The sequence below is a fragment of the Nannospalax galili genome, unplaced genomic scaffold (assembly GCF_000622305.1).
Source record: "Nannospalax galili isolate Female #2095 unplaced genomic scaffold, S.galili_v1.0 scaffold664, whole genome shotgun sequence".
In the NCBI taxonomy this organism is placed as follows: Eukaryota; Metazoa; Chordata; class Mammalia; order Rodentia; family Spalacidae; genus Nannospalax; species Nannospalax galili.
This window is the reverse complement of record NW_008354274.1, coordinates 201,802-227,036: the sequence shown is the minus strand read 5'-3', so window position 1 is coordinate 227,036 and position 25,235 is coordinate 201,802. Positions and strand designations below refer to the sequence as shown.

General features: G+C 42.5%; 1 protein-coding gene across 5 annotated transcripts in view; it reads right to left on the bottom strand.

Moving 5' to 3' along the window:
* Rnf216 (ring finger protein 216) overlaps positions 1–25,235 on the bottom strand; it is a 147,884-nt gene that overhangs the window by 95,265 nt on the left and 27,384 nt on the right. For all 5 annotated transcript variants that reach the window (XM_008851366.3, XM_008851365.3, XM_008851369.3 and 2 more), the window contains 7 exons: positions 24,484–24,560; positions 19,773–19,875; positions 17,347–17,511; positions 8,842–8,956; positions 5,906–6,045; positions 2,354–2,404; positions 642–779 (listed from right to left, as the gene is read on the bottom strand). In XM_008851366.3, coding sequence (XP_008849588.1) covers positions 642–779; positions 2,354–2,404; positions 5,906–6,045; positions 8,842–8,956; positions 17,347–17,511; positions 19,773–19,875; positions 24,484–24,560 — 789 coding nt within the window. The remainder of the gene's footprint in view (positions 1–641; positions 780–2,353; positions 2,405–5,905; positions 6,046–8,841; positions 8,957–17,346; positions 17,512–19,772; positions 19,876–24,483; positions 24,561–25,235) is intronic.

The following is a 25,235-nucleotide window of genomic DNA, read 5'->3' as shown; positions in this document are numbered from 1 at the left end:
TACTAGGGATGGAATCTACAGCCTCACATGTGCTAGTCAAGCTCTCTACTACTGAGCTATATACCCAGTCATTTTCCTATTTTGTATTTTGAGACAGGGTCTCACTGAATAAGGTTGCTTAGACTGGCCTTGAACTTATGATCCTCCTGCCTCAGCTTCCCAAGTAGCTGGGATTGCAGTCTTCTTTACCAGGCTCACTGTGTGTTTTCTATTGATGCTGGAAGAAGACTACAAATAGAGAGGTGCAAAGCAATACAAAACTCCTTTCAATATTGTCTTTGTTGGTATTGAGGAAAATGGACTTTAGATTAAGATATATCTTACAGTTAGTATGTCTTTTAACCAACTGTAAAATTCTTTTTAAAATCTATGAAAACGTACCAATGTACTCTTATATGTTGAAATAAACTGAAGATGTTCTTTCTGGCTCACCCTCCATCTGACTGTGAACAGGAAGAGGAATGATGAGGCCTGTGGAGCTAGACAGGGGGCATGGAGGGATGTACTCAGAGCTGATGTCACCACACAGACCAGGTCATCCCCCTATCAGCTTATCAGGAGAATGCTGCCCCCACACCAGAAGTATGCTTGTTTATCAGGATGGTTACCTTCTCTATTCTACTGTTTGAGGTACTTCTTACCTTTCCAGACCCAAAGACTGCCTCCTGAGCATATCTGATGAGACACTCTTTGCAGAACAAGTGAGCATCGGCACACTGTGTCAGTTCCTCGAATGGAAATTCCCCATAGCAGCAGCGGCATTCAATCAGTTGGCCATCCTGCAAGCCAACCAAGACAGCTGTGAATGCCCCACATTCCACACTCTATAGACCTCATCTCATAACCCCATGTACCTCCTCACCCCAGACACATGCCCTGTGGTCAAAATAAGCAAGTAGCCAGGTGTGGTAGTGTACCCTTTAATCCCAACACTCACAAGCCCGAGGCAGGTGGATCTCTATGAGATTGAGGTCAGCCTGGTTTACATAGCAAGTTTCAGGCCAGCTGAGGCTACAGGGAGACCCTGTCTGAACTGTTTTCTGAGGCTGGAGAGATGACCCAGTGGTTAAGAGCACTGGCTGCTTTGCAGAGGACCTAGGTTTGGTTCCCAGCATGCATATGGTGGCTAACAACCATCCATAACTCCAGTTCCAGTGTATCTGACATTCTCTTCTGGCCTCCTGGAGCACTGTACAGCATGGGCGCACTTACATACATGCAGGAAATAACTCATACACATAAAATAAAATAACCAACGAACAATTTTCTGTTATCTAAGCAGCACAGCAATGCTGATGCCAAGAGGAACCAGAGTTCAAGGTCAACCAGGGCTACAGAGTGAGACCTTGTCTCAAAAAGTAAGAAAATAAAAAAAGATGAATCCAGTTCAAGATACCAGACAGCAAGCAACTGCTACAACAGATGCTGATGTGGCTATAAAAGTAAGGGATATAAATGGCATGATACATTATCCAAAAAGCTTTCTAAAGCTGGATTTTGCTCTTCTTGCCCTGAGACAAGAGTGTGAAAAGATTATAATCCAGCTGTTGTCTTAGCTTAAGGGTCTGCTAAAAGCATTTATAATACCAACCTGAAGTACATGCAAGGATATAATTTCAGTTTCACTGCTAGGACAGATATGGTCAACAGCCTGTTCTCAGCAAGAAAAACCCACCATGCAAGCTGGCAGATATGGCATAGAAACCCCTGGCACAAGGCTACATACAGGACATCTGAGCTCTACATTTTCCTCTAGGAATTGACTAGCAGATTCCTGTTCATGTTCTTTAATCAGAACTTATCCCTTTCTCCCTTCAGTTCTGATTTGGTTTTAAGATAATCTCCTCTAATCTAACTAAGGTGGCCCACACTTTTGATCTCAGCACTTGGGAGGCAGAGGCAGGTGGATCTGTGAGTTTGAGGCCAGGCCAGCTGGGACTACAGGAGACCCTGCTCCAAAAAGACCAAACACAGCTGGGCGTGGTAGAGCACACCTTTAATCCTGGCACTGGGGAGGCAGACACAAAGATCTCTGTGAGTTTGGGGCCAGCCTGGTCTCAATTAGTGAATCCAGGCCAGCTGCGGCTACAGGAAGACCTTGTCTCAAAAATGACCAAAAAATACAAAACAAACCAAAACAAAAAAGACACCCCGTCCCCCGCCCCACCAACATACACACTCTACTCGAGTTGATATGCCCAACAGTGATTTGGGTGAACTGCAAACTCAGCAAATCAACAGGAGGTTATTGTAGAAGTTGTTTGTTTTCAAAATGGTGAGAAAAAAACCACGATAAAGAGAAAGCCACGATGAAAACACCAGAATAAATGAACTTGGTGAGATACCAAAATACCTTTTGATACTGTTCTTCATTCATCTGCAGAGCAAGCAAAAAGTCTTCATGCTGAAGAACAAAAGAAACATTTAGATACAAATTAGGAGAACACAAACCATTTAGCACTGATTTCCATTAAGTATCATTAATAGGCATCCCTTCAGTTATATAGTTTGGTAGTTGAAAAGTTACTGGAGGAAAATTTTTGCAGAGTGAACAAGTGAACAGACTTAAAAACACTCCTGAACAGCATAAACAAACAAAAAGGAAAATGGGCCAAAACTAAGTCTGACAATACTCTTTGTAGGTGAGGCTGGGTGGCAACAGGCATTCTCATTAATAACTGGTGAGGATACAAAGCAGCATCTACAATGAGGGAGGGACATGGTGTGAACTCAGCACACTTTTTTTTATTTAGCTCTGGCTGGCCTACAATTCATTATGTAGACCAGGCTGGTTTCCAAGTCAAAGAGATATGCCTGCCTCTGCCTGAGTGCTGGGATTAAGGTATGTGCTACCATGCCCAGCAATTAATGCCACTTTTAGGAATTTGGCCCCAAGACACCCTGAGGCAAAAATATGAACTAATGTATGCAAACTTTATTTAACAATAGCAAAATGTGGGAAACAATCCTGAATGCCCATCAAAAGGAGCATAACTGATTAAACCCTACCACCTCAGACAAAGGTGTCCTAGGTGGTTTTAGAAAGAAAAAAGGAGGGTCTCTGTGAATGGCTACCACATAATTGCCAAAATGCAATTATGAGTAGAATATCTTATTTTTTTAAAACTTATTTTCTTGGGGCTGGAGCAATGGCTCAGCTATTAAGACCACTGGTTGATCTTACAGAGGACCTGGGTTCAGCTCCCAACACGTACATGGTGGCTAACAACTGTCCCTAACTCCAGTTCCAGGGGAATCTAAGACTCTCTCCTGACCTGTGGGCATCACACAACATGGCTGCACTTACACATATGTAGGAAACACACTTGTACACATAAAATAAAAATGATAAATAAATTCAACTGTAAACCTAAAAATTTACAGCCAATCTTGAAACAGATGCATTTTAGCTTTGGAAAATGTTAATGACTATGTCAATGCTGTTGTCATGAAATGCTTCTTCTAATTATGTGGTTATTAAATAAATGTCATGAAATGCTTCTTCTAATTATGTGGTTATTAAACGATAAAATATTTTAAAATTTTCTTTACATTTTTTCCTTTATTATTATGTGTGAATGATATGTGTTATGTGGGGCATGCATGTCATAGCAAGCAGGTGGAGGCCAGAGGACAACTTTGTGGAGTCAGTTCTCTCCATCCACCTTTATGTGGGTTCTAAGACTCAAACTCAGTCCACCAGGCTTCAATAGCAAGTGCTTTTACCTGCTGAGCCAACTTACCAACCTTATTTGCTTTTTTTCCCTTTTTTAATTAATTTCTGACTAACTTTTGGGCAACCAAATGAGATAAACAAAATACCCACACATACTTGTTTTTATTTAAAGGAAAGGTTAAACCCAAATAAGTAATACAGGTAGAGAGAAGATACAGAAAATGGTGGCAGAAGAGACTAGCTTTAGACACTCTTTGCTTTATAGTTCTGATGTTAGAAATAAAAATGCTACAAAAACAAACAAAAGACAACAAGACACAGGCAAAAAGCCAATTCCCTAGAAGCCCAAAATAACAGAAACAAATAAGCTTAGTTGTTCAAATTAACACCATAATCACATTTATTTCAAGTGACTTTAAATTAGTTTTTATTGTGTATTCTCTCTGTTTCTCTCTGTCTGTCTGTCTGTCTGAGACAGTCTCCCTCCTTTTGCCCCAGCTGGCCTGGAACTCACTATGTAGACCAGGCTGGCCTCGAACTCAAGAGAGCCACTCGCCTCTGCCTCCCAAGTGCTGGGATTAAAGGCACGCACCACCACGCCTGGATTTTCTTTCTTTCTTTTGAAGCAAGGTTTTGCTGTGCTGTCCAGGGCCCTGAACTTCTGGGGTCAAGCGATCCTCCCTACCTCAGGTTCTCCTATAGCGAGGACATGTGCCCAGCTGATTTTATGAACTTTAAATCTGATAGGAATGTTAGGTCACTAAGAGCCAAGATTTTTTTCAGACACAAAAGAAACACAAACATAAAATGAAAGCAGTAATGAAATCTGTATACAAAGTTTTAAACAGAAATCTCAGCACGAAATTCCCAGAAAAGAAAATAGAGCACTTTGAGGAAACTGCCATTCCAAGTCCAGGTCAGAGAGAGCAGAAGTTGAACTGGGGCCACCTCACCATGCCAGAAAGCAAGGATGTGACTAGACTACTTCACTTCAACAGAGAAGACTAACCCGAAGCCCCGACACTGGCCAGATGGGACAAGTGGGACATGAAGTAATAATGACTACAGATAACTGAGATACTCCACTAATGTGCTAACTATTTAAGTAATTTTTTTAATGAGCTCCATGGTGAAACTAGTGATTGTGATAGATGGATCAAGACAGGAATGCTCCTCCACTTCTAATGTCTGCTTGACATGTAGAATTTTGACCACACACATCACTACTTCATCCACTTTTGAGACAGTGTCTATGAAAATAGTTTTGATTCACCAGTTTTCTTTCAGTCATTTGAAATAAAAATGGTGTTCTACGGGTGGTGGGGCAATAATAAGGAAAAGGGCAGATCCAGTTACTCTCAACTCAGTTGCAAAAATGCCTCTCTGTAGGACAAGTGTCACATCTTTGGGAACATTATGCAAACTTCTCATTTTGTTTCAGAGAATATTGAAAAGATATCTTTGGGGTCCAAATTTGACAAAAAAAAATCCAACTTTTACTTTATCAAAGCTACTTCCACATAAAACTAGCTTTTTTTTCTTTTTCTTGGAGACAAGGTCTCATTATGCATCCCAGGTTGGCCTTGAACTTGTGATCCTTCTGCCTCAGTCTCCCAGGGGCTGTGATTACAGGTGTACACCACCATGTCTAGCTAAAACTAGCACTTTATTTCCTTGGAAACATGGAATTGAAACTAGGATCTCACACATGCTAGGCCAAGTGCTCTCCCACTGAACATGATGATGCAGGAGGTTTTCTAAGAGTTCAAGACCAGTCCGAGTCACATACTGAATACCAGACCAGACTGGGCTACAGTGAGACCTGCTTCCAACAAAACAAAACAAAACAAAATCAACAAAACCAAACTTTATTGTGCAATTAGGGAATTATTCAAAAGCAAAGGGAAATTTTGAGCTGGAGGATATAGCTCAGTGGCAGAATATTTGCTTAATTCTTTTAATCCCCATGCCAGGGGAAGAGGTGGGAATGGGGTTATGGGACTCTAACTCAAGATTCTTTTGCCTCAGCCTTCAAGAAGACACCATGCTTTTCTTGAAAAAGGAGTGTCTGCATGCATGTCCATGTGGTGCTGGTGATAGAACCCAAATTGGACTATACCCCTAACCCCCCAAAAGAAAGCTCTTCAGAGCCAGCTGTGAACCACACTTGAACAATGAGCAAACCAGAACCACAGTACTATATATCAAGACTAAAGCATGGTTTCCTACCTCTGCCATCTCTTTGATTTTCTGCTCATAGAACTCCTGCTCTTGCTGCACAGCTGGAAGAAGGGCCCGCTGGTCATAGGACCTACAATGTCGACGCTTGTTTTCCAGAAAGAACATCCTCTTTTCTATTTTTATGTCACCTAGAAGGTAAGTAACAATGCAAAATCATAGGACAGCCGTTTGCTGGGAATCTAGGCCCTTTCCAGTCTTCTGCAGCTTTGCCCCACTGGTCTTGTGGTAGGACATTATGACTTCCTGAAACACACTTGCTGCTGCATATCACATGCCTCATGGTATTTAACCTGCTTTCGCCTTCTATCCCGTCTTTTTCCTCTGTGAGCATCAACTACAAAACTTCCGCCTTGACAATGCTATACTGAGTAAACATAGAATTTATTATCCACTCTGCTGGTAAGGACACAGGATTTATAGTTCTGGGCTATTAGGAATAAATCCTTATTTATTTATCTGTCAATCTGCTGGTCATCTGGATTTGCAGGAAGGAGCTGGGATACGTTTACTTCAAGCTTTAGAAAATAAAGCAGTTTGTCCTTTAATTTATACCCTCCTTCTCTATCAGTGATGTACGTGGGTTCCAGTTGCTCTACATTGTCAATACCTGATTATTATCACATTTATAGTCATTGTGGCATGTGCAAATACTCTGCAAGTTAAACTTTTAATTGTGAAAGTCTTCAAACACATAGAAAAGCTAAAATAGTACTTAAGAGTTAACATGTAGAAGAAAAGTTAACAGAAGAACCAGTATCAGACTACAGTCATGGTGGCACACGCCTTTAATCCTGGCACTTGGGAGGCAGAGGCAGGCAACCTTTGTGAGATTTAGTTCTAGGTCATCTGGGGCTAGAGACTGAGTTCTAGTCCATCTGGGGCTACAGGAAGACCTTGTCTCAAAAACAAATATCAGACACCGAACTGGCCTGCTCAGGCTTTGTTTTTCTGTTAATTTTAAAAACTCTATTACATTCAGCTTTCGAATTTACTTGCCAGTGTATTCTTGGTAATATTTTGATCTTAACAATATTTACTATGTCTGGGTCCTGGCATATTTTACCCTCCTTCTCACTAGGCTTTTGAAAAATGTAAATATTTTGATTTGTAAAAGACTTTTGTTTTGGGGCTAGAGAGATGGCTCAGCGGTTAAGAACACTGGTTGTTCTTGCAGAAGACCCGGGTTTGAATCCCAGTACCCACATGACAGCTAACAACTGTCTGTAACTCCAGTTCCAGGGGATCCAACAGCCTCTTTTGTCCTCCGCAGGCATTGGACAACACGGGTGCATTTACCTACATGCAGGTAATACATGCATACACATAAAATAAAAATAATAAATAAAAAAAAATAACAAAATTTTTTTTTGGTCTTTTTGAGACAGGGTCTCCCTGTAGCCACAGCTGGCCTGGATTTGCTAATGGAGACCAGGATGGCCTCAAACTCACACAGATCCACCCGCCTCTGCCTCCCGAGTACTCGGATTAAAGGTGTATGACACCTCGCCCAGCTAAAATATTTATTTTAAAAAAGACTTTTGTTTTATGAGTACTAAAGCAGTGTTGAATGAGTTTTGAAGTCAGATCACTAGTGCTGGAATCCTAGTTTGTCTACTGACTAGCTGCGTGACACTTGGCAGGTTACTCAGCCCTGCTGTGCCTCAGTTTTTCCTTTTTTTCCAGAAGCACGATCTGCAACCATGGAAGGAAGTTTTCTATCTGGGTTTGAAACACCAAGAGCTTTGTGAAAGACAGAGATGGCCAAGAAGTGGGTGGAGCATCTTGCAAAGTGTGCTTTTCCCACCACTGAAAGAAACAAAGGACTTATCTTAGGGATGCCTGCTCTAAACTCTGCATTAATTTAGCTGAGTGAGAAACACTTATGCTGTCCCTCCTTTCTTCCAAAGACCAGTGAGACTGTCAAATCACAAAGCACTGCTCCACAGACTGCTGGAGGACCTCCGGAGTCAGAGCCTGGGGAGAGATGAGAGCTAGAATCTGAAGAATTTGGAAATCCAAATACTAACTCTATGGTTACCTCAGGGAATTTCTACTTAGTTGTACTTGGATATTTGTCCCGGGAATGAAGTTTTGTAAGCACACATGTAACAGAAGACAAGAAGGAGAAAGGAACAATATTTTTATCTGTGACAAAGCCTATAGAAAAAGTAGTGAATCCTTTGTTGATACAAAAAAAACACATGAAATGTTATAAAATTTAGCAATCTGTGTTGGGAAGCAGGGCTCAGGCCTGAGATAACCTCTCTAAAAGGCTTTCTTCAGTTATCCCATCAACAGGAACAAGGCATTTTACAGAAATGTGGTTACTACCCATGTTGTCTATCAGCCATGCTGTTAGGTGCATAATGGATCCCTCTATAGCAATCAATCAATTATAGATTTAGGTGATCGGTACTAACTATACAGTCAATTCTCCTCAAACCTTAAAGATTATTTTATGCAAGCTTTGCAGCATTTCCCATTTGTGCAAACATGAATTCTCTGTAATAGAGAATTAAAATGTACACTTAATTTTCCTGGTCTAAAGTACCTAAGCAGGAAGCCAACACCTGTAGTTACCTTCTATAATTTGTGATATGCTACAAAACAGACCTTTATCAGTCACTTGTGCCTGTTAGGTTTTCTTTCTTTTTTTTTGGGGGGGGGGCTCTTTTTGAGACAGGGTCTCCCTGTAGCCCCAATTGGCCCAGAACTCTCTATTTAGACTAGGCTGGCCTTAAACTCACAGATCCACCCACCTCTGCCTGCCAAGTGCTGGGATTAAAGGCGTGCGCCACCACATATGGTATACCTGTTAGGTTTTCTGTAACCTGCAGGTACCATGCTCCACTTCAGTGAGCTCATAGAAAGAAAGCTACCAGACTACCACTCCACACAGTCATCAATACTCAGCTGGCCATTACCTTGTTCAAATTTGAAATCTATAAAGGAATACTGATTCATTTCTTTCCTCTTTTTCCTTTTTCCACTGGCTTCAGGCGATAGCTCCTGCCATTTCTTAATGGCATCAGAAAAGGCCTAAAAATTGAGAAAGGGAAAGGTTACTACAGCAAGTGGAAAACAAAAGCAAGTAAAACACAGGTAACCCTTGAACCTCATCTTCCCTCAGTGTCCTCTTCACGTGGCAAGACAAAATGCTTTCTGACAGATAAAAGGGCAACATAAGAAAATGGAAGCTGCCCAAGGGCCTCACATGAGCACAGGCTAAGTGGCTACATGAGGCCCTCCTGGTCAGCAGTACTGAACACAGCTTGTGGCTTTTCTGGTTAGCAGTCCCTCTCTATCCCTCCCCATAAGCTTTCTTCCCTTACACAAACATCTCCGCTTTCTCCTACATACTGCCGTTTGAAATTCTTACACCAGGGCTGATCTTTTTTCTTTCTACCTTCAGTTTCTTCCTCTTGTTATTTCTTAGATTTTCCAATCAGCACTAGTGAAAAAATGAAATTCCCTTCTCCCTTGACCTTACTCCTCTTTCAGCTGTTAGCCCCAGATCTTTTGCTCTTTGTGGCCAAAGCAGCATTGGATGCTGTTTCACCCGGTCCCCACCCATGGGCACGAATGAAACTCTGGGTGCCAGGCTTTTGACCCACCTTCTCCTGCTCAGTCCACACTAAGAAGGAGCTGAGTGCATTCTCTTCTTGTGAATCCTCATCTCCCTGGCATCCCTGGCAGCATGTGTTAATGCTGTCACCCACTCTTTCCTCTGACTGTCCCTCCCCCCATGTTCAGAGTCCTCTCACCTCACCTGGCTGACTCTCTAGAAACCGTCAGGCTTGTCTTCTGTAAGCTAGTGATTCTCAAAATCCCACCCCCAGTCATTTTTCTAACCTTGTCTGTCCATTCAACTACCTAATAAATTCTCTGTCTTACAGGTTACTCAGCACATGGCAACTTACTCTTTCCTTGCAAGCCAATCCTCTTACAGTACTCTTTCCTCCAGCAAAGTCTACCATCAAGATTAGTCTATGCTCCCTGCCACACTTGTCCAGACCACTCTGATTTTTTTTCTTCCAGAGTAAATGCCATGGTCCTAAGAGCAAAGTTACTGGTTTCCTTCTTTGTTTCCTATCATTTCCCCTACCAAACAGTGGCCTCTGGAGGACAAAGAATGTTAGCATAGCTGACGGCACACCTTAGTAACCTACAGTTTGTATGCGTCACTTATTTGGGGATAAATGAACAGTTATAGAGGAGATATGTGCGCTACTGGCTAAAAAACATATTTAGAATCTGTTCATCTTGTGGAAAAAAATCAACATGTCCTTGTGTTGAATATCAACAGAAAACAAGCATTTGAGCTACCAAAGAGAGAAGGGGCACCTTCCACTTTAACCTCTACCCCTTTCACTGGACCCTTCTACTGTCTTATTTGACTCACCCAGTAATCCTGAGGTTGGTAATACTTACTTAACAGAAGATGAAGGCAAGACTCAGGGAGAAGGGAGTAGCCCCAAGTCAAATCTCAGAGAAAGCTAAGATTTGCAGTTAGCCTAGTCTGGGACCAGTTTCCCTCTGATACACCACCTCATTCTCACAGATCAGAGGAGCCCTGCCACAAGCCCACCGAGGGCAACATCAGTCTACCTTTCTGCTTCCCAACCAGGACCTTCTGTGGCTGTGTGGAGCTTTCCATTTCCTCTTTCTGGAATTCCCAAAGTCACCAATCTTAAAGTCAATTTCTGTACTACTCAGCTGCAAGAATGTTAAGATTCACTAAGCTTGGGGCTGGAGAGATGGCTCAGTTGTTAAGAACACTAGCTGTTCTTGCAGAAGACCCGGGTTCGACTCCCAGCACCCACATGGCAGCTAACAAGTGTCCGTAACTCCAGTTCCAGGGGATCCAACAGCCCCTTCTGTCCTCCTGGGGCATTGCACGACATGGGTGCACTTACCTAGGGGGCTGTTGCATGACAGGTACACGTACCTACATGCAGACAATACACGCATACACATAAAATATGTATTTTAAAAAAGAAAGATTCACTAAGCTTTATACCCAAGGTAAATACCCCACTCTTGAAATAGTGCTATCTGCAAAAATTTGTGCCATAATTGCATTTTATAGTAAGTGAGGTAATTAAAGCAGAGGCGCCACGCAATGAGACGCTGGAATAAGAGCTCAGAACTTCTGAATGGTGGTGCATCAGCTTTGCAGCCCCTCACAGGGAAAATTAGGAAGCTAAGGGGGTTGCCAAGTCCATTTAAAAACTGGTTCTACCCAGCAGGGAGAAAGGTACACCGAATAGGAACATAAACTAGTACGTGACAGGAAACTGTATCTTTTAAAATGCTGTCTATAAATGAAAGGAGCCCTAAGTTCAGACTTTAATAGTTTTCAGCACTTTTAGTGTTGGTTAAACATCTGGTTAATGAGATATAATCAGATTACAGGGTAAGAAAGCCTTCCAACATGCTGGGTTGTGCATCCCACATGTCCTGGTTACTTGCTGGTCTCTTAACCTCCATCTGCATCATGGCTATGGTGAAAGCACCTCGCCATCAATGCTCTGCTCAAGTAACCTCTGAGCATTCCTAGAGCTGTCATAGCTTGACTAACCTGCTTTTACAGCACTAATCTCACGTGGCAGAAGTCTAAGAAATCTGCGGGGCTGGGTGTATATGTGTAAGGACAACAATAACCTAAGAAAGACCAAGTTAGAGAACAACTTAAAGAAGGGGTTTTAAATGATTTACTTACTTTTCTTTGTGCAAGGTTTTGATGGCTGATAATGTTTATTGGTCTCTTGTGTAGTACCCACAAAGGCCAGAGGAGGATGACAGCTGCCATGTGAGTACTGGGAACAAAACCTGGATCCTCTGAAGACAAGTGCTCTTACCTCCTGAGTCACCTCTCCAGGCCCGAAAGAGGGGGTTTAAAAGATGGCCTGGCCCCCTAGGGCTAAGTACCAAGGCAGAAGAGGCCTTAAGTGTCCTGATAGTCCTGGTACAAGCAATGCGCAAACTAGTGAAAAGTGGTCACATTTATGGCAGAGTAATTGAGAAAAACATTGGACAGGAAATAATTTCAACCTAGTGGAGCTCAGTTAAGTATGCGCATACAAACCAAGGCACACAGTTCTGATGGTAAATCTTGCTGTCAGCCTGATTAGGTATGGAATCAAGGAAAAGATAAGCCCCTGGGGCAGGTCTTCGAGGATATTTCTTACAAGGATTAACTAAGTGGGGAAAGACTCCCCTAGAGTGAGAAGCACCTCCCAGCGGTGGCCCAGAATAAAAAGATCCAAGGGACATAGCTCAGCAGTTAGAGCACTGGCTACTCTTGTAGAGAACCCAGATTCCAAGCACTCACATGGCAGCTAGCAACCAGCTCTAACTCCAGTTCCAGGGAATATGATCCCCTCTTCTGGCCTCCATAGGCACTGCATGACATGGGTACACTTACATACATGGAGACGAAATACTCATACACATAAAATATAAATAAATAAATAAGTTCAATGGAAAAGTCACTGCCTTTACCTGCTTGCCTTTGTCCTCAATGGTGAGCACATCTACCCTGTTGTTGCTCCTACCCTTCACTGACATGACACAGGTTCTTTGGCATTCCATCATGGACTGAAGACCTGTGGCTATCCAGGAATCCTCCAGGCCTTCAGTGCCATATTGGGATGTTGAGGCATCCAGCCTTGTAGACTGAGCAGCTACCCAGTTCTCATAATTTCAAGAATGTAGACACCCAGTGTTGGACTACCTGGTCCATACCATGTAAGTCAAGCTAACAAATCCCCTTTTATTAAGTATTCATTCTATTGGTTCTATCCCTTTAGAGAACCCTGATTAATACAAATGTTAACTCTAGAATACAAGGGTTAAGCCAGGAAAATGCAAAGGGAGATCCTGAGATGACGGCACAGGCAAGCCAAGCACCAGAAGCAGGGGGCAGTAAGGAGAGCCTAGAGGGAGAGCACAGGGCATGGATGGAAGGAGGAGCTGACAGCTCAGATAGCATCAAGAATTGGGTTTCCATTGCCAATGTACAAAGAATCTTTTTCTCAACAGGGTTGTGCTATGTAGCTCTGGACAGCCTAGAACTTGCTATGTAGATCAGGCTGGTGTTAAACTTGGGGTAAGCCTCCTGCCTCTGCCTCCCAAGTACTTGGGATTACAGGTGCGTATTACCATGCCCGGTTGAATAAAAAATCAAAACAAAAACGAGGTAACAAAAAGCCAAAGAGGATGTAAAAACAGACAATTTTAACTCCAAAAATCCCTACAAAATTCAAGAGTTAAAGAGTACATTATTTGCCTTATTAGTGAATATTCCCAAAAGCACAATAAAGAAAATCCTGAAAATAGATTAACTGAAAAATGTGTGTATTAAGAAAGGGTGGGAGGGGGAGCTAGAGATATATCTCAGTGGTTAAGTGCTCTTGCAGAGGAACCAGGTTTGGTTCCTAGTACCCACATGTCAATCCCAGTTCCAGGGGATCTGATACCCTCTTCTGACTTCCATGTGCACTGCACACATGCACATGGGTGCACTTACACACATGCAATTAAAACACTTATATACATAAAATAAAATAAAATTAAAAAACAAATTGTGCCTATGTAAGATCTCCCACCACAGTTTTCAAAGCTGATCCATTAAGCACAAGCCTACAGTCAAAACATGAAGGCAAATTCTGCAAAACAGATTTAAGAGCTGAGATGCCTCTGGAGGGCAGAAGAGGCCTCCAGACTGCCATTTTAAAAACTGCAAATAGACCTAGATGCCTGGCTAGCTCAGTCAGTAGAGCATGAGACTCTTAAAAACTGCAAATAGGCATTTGAACAATATGTAGCTACGGAAATGAACTCCCAAAAATAAACAATAATTTTCAGAAGGATTTGCTTCTCTGTGTTCTAAGGTTTAACAGTTCACTTCAGTTTAGAAGTTATTTATCAGGAGCATTTAGCATTGAAATAGCATTTTGTTCCCACAGAGTTTTATAAACAAGGGGAAAAAAAAAAAAGGCCTGGAAATACTGCAGGCTCACTGGGATCCCCAAGAAGCCCATCCACAGATTTCCATAAAAATAGCCATGCTAGGGGCTGGAAAAATGGATCAGTGGTTAAGAGCATTGGCTGCTCTTACAGAGGGCCTAGGTTTGATTCCCAGCACCCATATAGTAGCTAACAACCATCCATACATAACCCCAGTTCCAGGCGATCCAATACCCTCTTCTGACCTCCATGGACATTGCATGACGGGTATACTTACATACACGCAGGCAATACACTCATACACGACCAATAAAAATAATATTTAAGAAACAGCCAGGCTAAAAGTACTTAGAAGTGTACACATACCAGGAGCGAGCGAGCAAGCGAGCGTGCATGTGTGCATGCGTGCATGTGTGCGCGTGTCTCCCTGTCTGTCTCCCAATCTCTGGGCCTCCATATGGGAAGAACTGGAATTCAAACCAAAGGGAAAAAGGAAAAAGTAATCTGTTTCATCGTGATTCTAGATCTAGAAATTCGTTTTGTTTTTGAGACAAGGTCTTCCTGTAGTCACAGTTGGCCTGGAACTCCCCATGTAGACTGGGGTGGCCTGGATCTCAGAGATCGGCCTGCCTCTGCCTCCTGAATACTGGGACTAAAGCTGTGCGCCACCACGCCTGGCTTATATCTAGAAATTTGAAAGAAATACGGGGACACAGGAATGACAACTGGGGGTACAGCTGGCAAAACCCAGACTCCTAAAACCTACAGAGTAACAATTCTTCAACAAACTATCTTCAAGAAAAAATAAAGCAGGAAGGAGCAAAAACCTATATATAAGAGACTTACCAACCAATGGCTCTAAAGAGATTTAACCTGGGGCCTGATATGATCAATAAGCTGTGAAGAGACTTTGGACATGTGGGAAAACGTGACTGGACACTGGTGATTCCATTCTGAGGTATATGACAGCATTCTGATTATGTTTTTTACTTTGTCCTAAAGGTAAATATTAGAATATCTGTAGATGAAATAAAAATGAAATGTTGCAATTTGCTTCAAAACTGGGAAGAAGGAAAATAGGCAAGGGGAGTAAACAAAATTGTGCTTCAGTTGAGAGCTTTACTGATCACTTTAGATATGTTTGAGGTTTACACTATGAAGAACTACTGCAGAGATACATGACTCTGTCTCTGTAATGAGCAATATCACACTATTGTGGCAGAGGCAGTGTCACTGGTATGTAATCTGGAGGATAGGGACAAGGCTCAGTTAGTAAAATGCCTGCTGTGAAAGCACAAGAATCCAAGCTTGGATCCTCAGTCCCATGTAAAAGCTGCAACACTAACTTGTGTTGGGGGAGGGGGCACTGAGACAGGTATATCAGCATGGCTGAATCACTGAACTTCAGGTTTAGTGGGAGATCCTGTCTCAAAATACAAGGTAGAGAGCAACTGATGTTGGGACTGGTAATCCCTGCATTTGGGAGGTGGAGGCAGAGGCAGTCAGGTCTCTTCAAGGCCAGGCTTGTCAGATAGCTAGCTGGAGCCATAGTGAGACCCTGTCTCAAAAACAAACCACTGGCTGCTCTTGCAGAAGATCCAGGTTCAAAACCCAGCACCCACATGGCAGCTAACAGCCATCCTTAACTCCAGTTCCAGGGGATCTGTTGACTTCTCCTGACCTCCACAAGCACTGCACGACATGGGTACACTTACACACATGTAGGCAATACACTCATACACATAAAATAAAAATAAATATTAAAAAAAAACCCAACAGGATGGAGAGATGGCTCAGCAGTTAAGAGCATGGGCTGTTCTTGCAGAAGACCTGAGTTCAAATCCCAGTACCCACATGTTGGCTAACAACTTGTCTCCAGTTCCAGGGGATCCAATGCCCTCTTCTGACCTCTGTGAGCACTGTATGACACTGGCACACTTACATGCAGGCATAACATTCACACACATCAAATAAATAAATAGTTAAAACACACACACACACACACACACACACACACACACACAAAGAAAAAGATGAGACACCTGGGAAATGTAATCTAGTCTCATTAAACTAGATCACACTGGGTGGTAAAGAACCACTGGGTGCCACTGAGAAACACTGGTGGTGTTTTCTACTCCCTTCTTTACACAGTGGTCACTGTTTACAGGGTAGAACTCTTGTGCATCATTCATATTGAGCAAGGAGGAATCCCAAAACTCACTGACCACATGGCCTCTGCCTAAAGCATATCCCCTTCAACAGTCTGCTTCGATTCAAACAGTCCAGACTCATGCCATTTCAAAGCTCACCTAAATTTCCAAACTACCCACCCAAGGAAGTGGACACCTTTACAAAAAAATATAAAGTACCAAAAGCACAGGAAAGGGACAAGAAGATACCCGTAAGAATAAGGTAACTTGTCATGAAGTGAAATGGTGCACAGGAGTCACATACTACTCATGGCATTGAAGAAGGGTGGGTATGCCTATAACCTCAGCAGTCAGGAAGCTGAGTTGAAAGATGTACAGGCACTACTACCAGGGATGCTGTGCTACAGCCCCAGTCACAACACAGGAAAGGAGGAAGGAACCTCTGCAGTGGGAACAAGATTCCAGAGACAGCCTACACATCACAGCCCCTCTGCCTTGCAGTTGTTACTACTGAGAAATCTCAACCACTTTCTACGCCAGAATTCAACTCCTCTGTTCAGTAAGATGCAGAAAGCACAAGATCTTAGCTATTAAAACAACTCTGTACTTGTCTTTGGGGAACAACAACAACAAAAAATCATTTGCTGGACTCATAAGCACTTCAGCAGGAGAAGATATTAACTAATGGCAGTTGAGGGAGAAAGAGTAAGCAACAGACACTATCACAGCTCATGCATCCTGGCTGCCTGCTGCAGTGGACCAGAGTGGTGTAGTGGACCTTCAGTATGCCTGTGCTTCCCACCAAACACAGTCCCCATCTGAGCTGTAGAAGGTAGTCCTCACATGGTAGCTTATGGGGCCCTCAGGGAAAGTGCTGGCACTGGTGCCACTAGGATCTGTTTACTTTATTCTGAAGCAAACTACCATTGTCTTCCCGGCTGCTGACAATTTACCTCATGGACTAGACATGTGAGCTACCTAGGGGCTGGCAATATGACCTGACCCAAGTCAAAGCAAACCAGGGAGGAACAGGAGGACACACACTTCCCTCTCCAGGAATCCTGCTTTCCAGGGTACAGATTCTGCCCTCCAGGGTTTTATGGTGATTTAGGACTTCCTTGCTCTAGCCTTTCTTCTCATCCAGTGCTTCCTGATAAGCAAATATCTTTGTCTAGTTAATGCACCTTGATAAATTCTGTGGCTCTTTGTCACCATAAAGTACCCCAATTCAAAAGCTACACTCATTCTGACACCCCAGGGGGGGTGGAATCAAGGCGTGACCCCAATAATAAATCCCAAGGACCTCACCTTCCTGGTGATTGCATAGTGTCCTTTGAGCTCGTGCAGGGCCCACTTGATGTCCTGGCTGCTGAGCATCTTGAAATCAGCCATCAAGAGGTCAGCAGCTTGGATGAAGCAGCGCTGGTCAAGAGGAGTCAATTTGGAATAGTCAAAAAAGTCTATTTTAGGCAACTGAAATGAGACAAAGCACAAAATTAGAGGACAAACAGCACAATTTCCCATAAGGGGAATTATGTATTATAGGGACTAGAGAAATGGTTCAGCAATTAAAAGCACTTGATGCTTTTTCAGAGGAGGACCTGGGTTTGGATCCGAGCACCCATGTCAGGCAGCTCACAAACACTTATTTTTGGTCTTTTTGAGGCAGGGCTCCCTGTAGCCCCAGCTGTCCTGGAACTCACTATGGAGACCAGGCTGGCCTTGAACTCACAGAGAACCACCTGCCTCTGTCTCCCAGTGCTGGAATTAAAGGTGTGTGCTACCACGCCTGGTACAAACACCTTTTTAAAAAACCTTTTTAAAAAACCTTTTTTAAAAACGCCTTTAATCCCAGCACTCGGGAGACAGAGGCAGGCCGATCTCTTTGAGTTTGAAGCTAGCCTTGTCTCCATAGTGAATCTAGGACAGCTGGGGCTACAGGGAGACCCTGTTTCAAAAAGACCAAAAAAAAATTTTTTTAAAATTTTTTTATGTGTGTGTATTGCCTGTGTTGCACCCGTGTCATGCAATGCCAGTGGAAAACAGAAGAGGCTGTTGGATCCCCTGGAACTGGAGTTTTGGACAGTTGTTAGCTGCCATGTGGGTGCTGGGAATCCAACCCGGGTCTTCTGCAGTAACAGTGTTCTTAACTGCTGAGCCATCTCAACTCTCCAGTGCCAGCTCACAAACACCTTTAAACTTCAGTTCCAAAGGATCTGATGCCCTCTTCTGGCCTTCAGGGGCACCCGTACAAATATGGTGTACACACATATACTCAGGCACACACTCACACTCACGAAATAATCTTTTTTTTAAAAAAAAGAATTATATGGGGCTAGATAGATGGCTCAGTGGTTAAGAGCACTGACTGATCTTGCAGAGGACCTGGGTTAGATTCCTAGCACCCAAATGGTGGCTACAAACCATCCTCAACTCCAGTTCCAGGGTAATCCAAAGGCCTCTTCTGACCTCCGTGGCACTGCACGACACAGGTGCACTCACATAAAAATAATAAAATATTTAAAAATTAAAATAGCATCAAAATATGTTATTTTAAAAAAATAAAATTATGTTACAGAAAGGAATTTTGTTTGTTCTTGTAATTACTCTATAAGGAGGCAACCAGTCTTGAAACACAAATGAAAAAAATAGGTGTAGGCGTGAGCTCAGGAGGCTGTGGCAGGTGGATGGTCCGTAAAAGGCAGAATAGGCTACACATCAAAAGAGTGAGCTGGAGTCTGGAGCCTAGTTTTACTAGTCAAGAAGCATACCTAGGGATCTGAACTCGAGATTTTTATTTACGTTTATGTGTACGACTGTACAGCTTGCATGTATGTGCATGTACAAAAATGCACTCATGATGTGCATGCCCACAGAGGTCAGAAGAGGGCATCAGATCCCTTGGAACTGGGGTTACAGACAGTTGTTAGTTGCCATGTGGGTGCTGGGAACTGAATATGGGTCCTCTGCAAAGAGCAGCCAGTGCTCTTTAACTACTGAGTCATCTCTCTAGCCTCTGAACACAAGTTTTTAAGCCATTTTCTTTCCTCAAAATGTTTAAAGAAAAAATAATTTCCCACCCTTATCAAATAATGGAGTAGTCAAAAGAATCTCTCAGAAGGAAATGAAGCAGCAGAACTTAATGCATCACACAACACACTGAACATTAGTTTAGATCCAAATGATGACAATAATTAAAGTTTTGAAAAAACGAAACTATTTACAACTTGATATGGGATTTGGCTGAACAGGTAAAACAGAAATCTTACAAGAGGAAAAGCTATGAGGTCTAGGTAATGATCTGCACACTGAATATTTATAGGAAGTGCATTTACAGTGTAGCAAAACTTTTGCAACTTAACTAGACAGAATAAAATTTTACGTTTTAGTTTTACCAGTGGCGGGTATACCGATTCATATAAAGCATTTAAATTTAGGTAAGCTTAAAAATTTTCAGAGTAAAACATCAAGGAAAACAAATTATTAAACTGTCACAAAGAATCTTAGCCAGTTCTATTTCCATTTTAGGGGCTTGCTTTATGGGATTGGGAAGGTAAAAATAACATTGAAAGAAAAAAGTTTAAATACAATTTAAATACAGAACTCAAAGAGGGAGATTTCCACTGAAGGACTGGGCCCATTGTGAAACCTTATTTTCCCTGCTAGGCTTTTCACATTCCAGATGGCAAAGAGCAGTTCTAGGTACAGGCAGCAAAACCATGCAGGATACTTGCCTTTGCATCGTCCTGGCTGGCCAGAAGGCTGCTACTGGGGTTGATAATGATTCGGTCTTCTCTCTTTGGATAATCTGGGTTTTCCAGAAGAAAATTACAAAGTCTACAAAAACAAAAAACAAACCCCCATAATGTTACTTTCATACGGTTTGCATATCCCACACCCGCCCAGAGGGTCAAATGAAATGTTTGAAAACAATATCCCTAGTAACACAGGACAACTGATTTATTAAGAAATTAAGACACACCAGGAGTGGTGGCACACTCCTGCAATCCCAATAGGGATTGCTGAGGAAGGAGGATCTCAAATTTGAGTTTCAAATTAAAAGGAAAAGAAATTAAGATGCTTACACCCCAAGAAACCAAACCAAAAATAAAGAAAAACAGTGACACTGGATTTCTATTTTTGGTTTGCTGGATGTGCTGGTGGTACACATGTGCAATCTCAGCATTCAGGAGGCTGAGGCTTCACAGCAAGACCCAAGCTCAAACAAACAAAACAATGAGCACACTGACAAATGCAAACTCCGCTGATGTTTATCTGCTAGTTGGGTACTAATGCAAGGAAGTCACTGAAATGAATGCTGTGTAAACTGCATGGAATTAGAGATTTGGAAGAAAAGGGGCTATTCTACAAGAAAACTGTAACACATGAGTGGGAATAACTGTGCATTCACATTTAGTGAAAAATATTTGCGAAGGGAGCTGGAGAGATGGCTCAGTGGTTAACAGCACTGGCTGCCCTCCAGTTCCAGGGGATCGGACGCCCTCTTCTGACCTTCATGGGCATTACATGCACGGGCTCATTTACACACAAGCAAAACACTCACATAATATAAAAATTTAGCTGAGTATGGTGGCACATACCTTTAATCCCAGCACTTAGAAGGCAGAAGCAGTTGGATCTTTGTGAGACTGGGGCCAGCCTGGTCTACACAAAGAGTTCTAGACCAGCCAGGAATATATAGTGAGGCCTTGTCTTGAAATAAAATAAAATCAACAACAAAAAAACAAAACCAAGATGAAAAAAAAAAAGCTAATAAAGACCTATTTCTAAATTAAAAGCTAAACAGATAAATATAGAAATCCTGGTCTCAGCCTCACTTAAACTGGTAATTGGCAGCCTCTGGATAGAGATAAGATTACACAAGGCCACCATAGTCACCAATGTGTCATTCTACAAATTAAAAAAAGTACCTTGGGGTTGCGGAGACGGTTCAGTAGGTAAAGTATTTACTGTGCAAGCATGAGGACCTGACTTTGAATCCCCAAAACCCATATGAAGCCAGGCATGGTAGTGTGCACTTGTAATTACCATCTCCTACCTCAAGATGGGAAGTGGAGACAGAAGAATCCCTGGAAGCTCTTGGGCCAGCTAGCTGGGCATAAGGAGTGGCAAATAAGAGACTGTCTCAAACAAGGCAGATACTGAGGATTAACACCTGAGGCACATATGTCAAAGCATTTATGCACATGTACTCACACACGCAACATATACTTACACAAATACACACGTCATATATACACACAAAAAGACTAAAAAATCGGGTTTTTTGTTTGTTTTATTTGGAAGTGCCTTCTTTGAGGTGGGGCCTTTCCTGTTCAGTCTTGGTCATGGAAGAGAACTACTAGCACCCTTGGCTGAGAACTAGAGTTAAGACATGAGTTGAGAACAGGGGTTTAATGTGTTCTTTCATTTAGTTAAAATTATTTGTGGGGGGCTGGAGATTGGCTCAGCAGTTAAGGGCACTGACTACTCTTGCAGAGGACCCGGGTTCGATTCCCAGCACCCATATGGCAGCTACGAACCATCACTGACTCCAGTTCCAGGGGAATCCAAAGCCCTCTTCTGACCTCCGTGGCACTGCAGGACATGGGTGCACTCACATACATGCAGGCAATATACTCATACATGTAAAATAAAAAATAATAAATTAAAAAATATTTGTATTGGTTATTTGAGAATTTGACTAATTTCAACACGAATCTTTCTTTTTAAAAATATTATATTTATTATTTTTATTTTATGTGTATGCATGTACTGCCTGCATGTAGGTGAGTGCACCCATGTTGTGCACGGCTGCGGAAGACAGAAGAGGCTGTCGGGTCCTCTGGAACTGCAGTTATGGACAGCTGTTAGTTGCCATGTGGGTGCTGAGGTTCGAACCCCAGTCTTCTGCAAGAACCGTGTTCTTAAACACTGAGCCATTTCTCCCACCCTCAACACCAATTTTTATAAAAAGTGATTTCATCAACGTAGATAAGAAGGCAGAGAAAAAACAAAAGAAAAAAGAGCAAAAGAAAAAACTTACTTTTCTTCCTGTTTCAGCATCCTGCGTGCTGGGATTACCATGCCTGCCATACTTTTCATTTTTCATTTCATTGTCATTTAATTATTTCATTTCAATATTTATTAAAACACGTATCTGAGCCAGGTGTGGTGGCACACACCTTTGATCCCAGCACAGGCAAAGGCAGGTGGATCTCTGTGAGTTTCAGGCCAGCTGGGGCTATAGGGACACCCTGTCTCAAAAAGGGCAACAACAAAAACCACCTATCTGTCACATAAAAATTTAATTATTATTGTGTGTATGCACATGCCAGAGGATATTCTTGGAGAGCAGGTTCCCTCCTTGTAGCATTACATGAGTTCTGGGGATCAAACTAGGCTTCCAGGCTCGCAGGGAATGTGCCTTTACCAGCTAAGCCATCTTGCTTGCCTGAATGTCACTTTTTAAAAAAAATTTTTATTTATTATTAGTTATTATTTTTTGGAGGGGGTCTTTTTGAGACAGGGTCTCCCTGTAGCCCCAGCTGTCCTGGAACTCACTATGTAGACTAGGCTGGTCTTGAACTCACAGAGATCCACCTGCCTCTGCCTACCAAGTGCTGGGATTAAAGGTGTGCACCACCACGCCTGACCTATTATTATTTAAAAAAATATTTTACTATTTTTATTTTATGCATATTTTATGTGTATTGCCTGCATGTATGTGAGTGCACCCATGTCGTGCAATGCCTCGGAGATCAGAAGAGGGCTTCGGATTTCCCTAGAACTGGAGTTAAGGATGGTTTGTAGCTGCCATGTGGGTGCTGGGAATCAAAACCAGGTCCTCTGCAAGAATGGTCAGTGTTCTTAACCACTGAGCCATCTCTCCAGCCCCTTATTTATTATTTTTGTTTTATGAGTGTATTGCTTACATGTATGTTAGTGCACCCATGCCATACAATGCTCATGGAGGAAAGAGGAGGGTGTCAGAGTCCCTGGAACTGGAGTTAAGTGTTAGCTGCCATGTGGGTGCTGAAATTCAAACCAGAGTCCTCTGCAAAAGTAGTCAGTACTCTTAACTGCTGAAGCATCTCTCCAGGCCCCCTAATGTCACTTTTCTAACCCAAAACTACAGAATTGCTTGGTGTATTTTTGCCAATAGATAGGGTGCTTGCAGAACACTATCCTTTATCGTCTTGACCAAAACAGGCAGAATTATGCCCAGAGTTTCTAAACATCTAATTTCCATAACAATGCAGAATTCTTAAAGATCCAGAAATGGGGCTGGAGAGATGGCACAGCAGTTAAGAGCATTGGCTGCTCTTGCAGAGGACCCAGGTTTGATTCCCAGGATCCGCATGGTGGCTAACTGTCTGTAAATCCAGTTCCAGGGGATCCAATGCCTTCTTCTGATTTCCGTGGGCACCTCACACAGGTGCACCTACCTACATGCAGGCATGACACTCAAACACATTTAAAAAAAAAGATCCAGAAATGGTGTTTATGGGACTAACTTTAGAACAGAACCATCAAAGAGAAATGGGGTGACATGAGCAGCCAGGCATGGTGGCACACACACTTAATCCCAGCACTTGGGAGGCAGAGGCAGGTAGATCTCTGTGAGTTCAAGTCCAGCTTGGCCTACATAGCGAGTGCCAGGCCAGCTGCAGCTACAGGGAGACGCTGTCTCAAAAAGAGAGCGAGAGAGCGAGAGCGAGAGCGAGAGCGAGAGAGAGAGAGAGAGAGAGAGAGAGAGAGATGGGGTAACATGCAAACTAGCTGTGTATATATCTGCTTCAAAGGCGCTATGGTGGGCATAGTGGCGCAGGCCTTTAATCCCAGCACTTGGAAGTCAGAGGCAAGCAGATCTCAGTGAGTTTGAGGCCAGCTGGGGCTACAGGGAGAGCCTGTCTCAAAAAGATTAGGAAAAAAAAAAAAAGTTTGCTCTAGACATTTTAGGCCTTTTTTTCCTCCCAATCTGTCCAGTCAGAAAAGGACAAATGCAGTATGACATGAGATACCTAATCAAATTCCGTGAGACAGAAAGAATAGTGGGTTTGGGGGCTGGGAGAAGGTTGAGGAGTTACGAGTTCAATGGATACAGTCTCAGTTTAGGAAGATGAGATTTCTGGAGATGAATAGTTGAGAGGGTGGAAAGTAATGTCAATGTATTTAATGCCATTCAAATGTATATTTAAAAACAACTGCAGTTGCCAATACCCACATGGCAATTAATATCTGTCCTGCTATAGTTCCAGGGGATCCAATGCCCTCTTCTGCCCTTAGCAGGCACCAGACATACATATGGTGCATTTAAATGCATGTAGACAAAACACTTAATATACATAAAATAAAAATAAACCTTAAAAAAAAATAGTAAAAAACGATGTTACCTGTAGTTTACCGCCAGAAAAATGAGAAAAAACCATGGTGGATACTTACACATTCAAATCATAGTAATTCTTTAAGCGAATTATCTCTTCAACATATCCATTTGCTACATCTGGAAATCTTGCTTCCTGGAAAAGGATAAACATTATATTTTGTTTGTTAGAATGGTTTCAGAAGACGATAAAAATCAAAAGGCAAAAATATATAAAAAGGGTTATAAAGCATGCTATGTGTGTGGTTTAAAATTCAGCCCTTGTTCTCAGATTCAGAGGACACAGAAATGAGGGAGGCCTAGAAAAATCCCAGAGGTCACCTGGTCCTTAGTCCCTTTTTACATCTCCACTCTCCACTAAGTACTGAGCATCTTTGTCCAGGCCAGAGATAAGGAAGTACAATGCCCACGCCCGCCCTAAGGGCCTAAATCAAAAGACCTGGTGAAATAAGATGACAAGATTTAAGGAAAACAGAGCTGATCTGGACATTCAGGCTCTTTATTCCAGTATCTGAGAGAATCATGGCCACAGATGCCAAACTGTGATTGATGCACTGGAAACAGAATTTGTAACTTTGGCCAGCCTGGTCTACATAGTGAATTCCAGGCCAGCTGGGGCAACAGGAAGACCCTATCTCAAAAAGAGACAGGCTGGTCTCAATCTCACAGAGATCCGCTTGCCTCTGTCCCCCCAGTGCTGGGATTAAAGGCGAGCACCACCACACCTGGCTTTAGATACACACTTCTTAGGAAGGTGAAATTTATACATAGCATCTCTTTCTTCACTGCAATGAAAGAAAATTCAGTATAC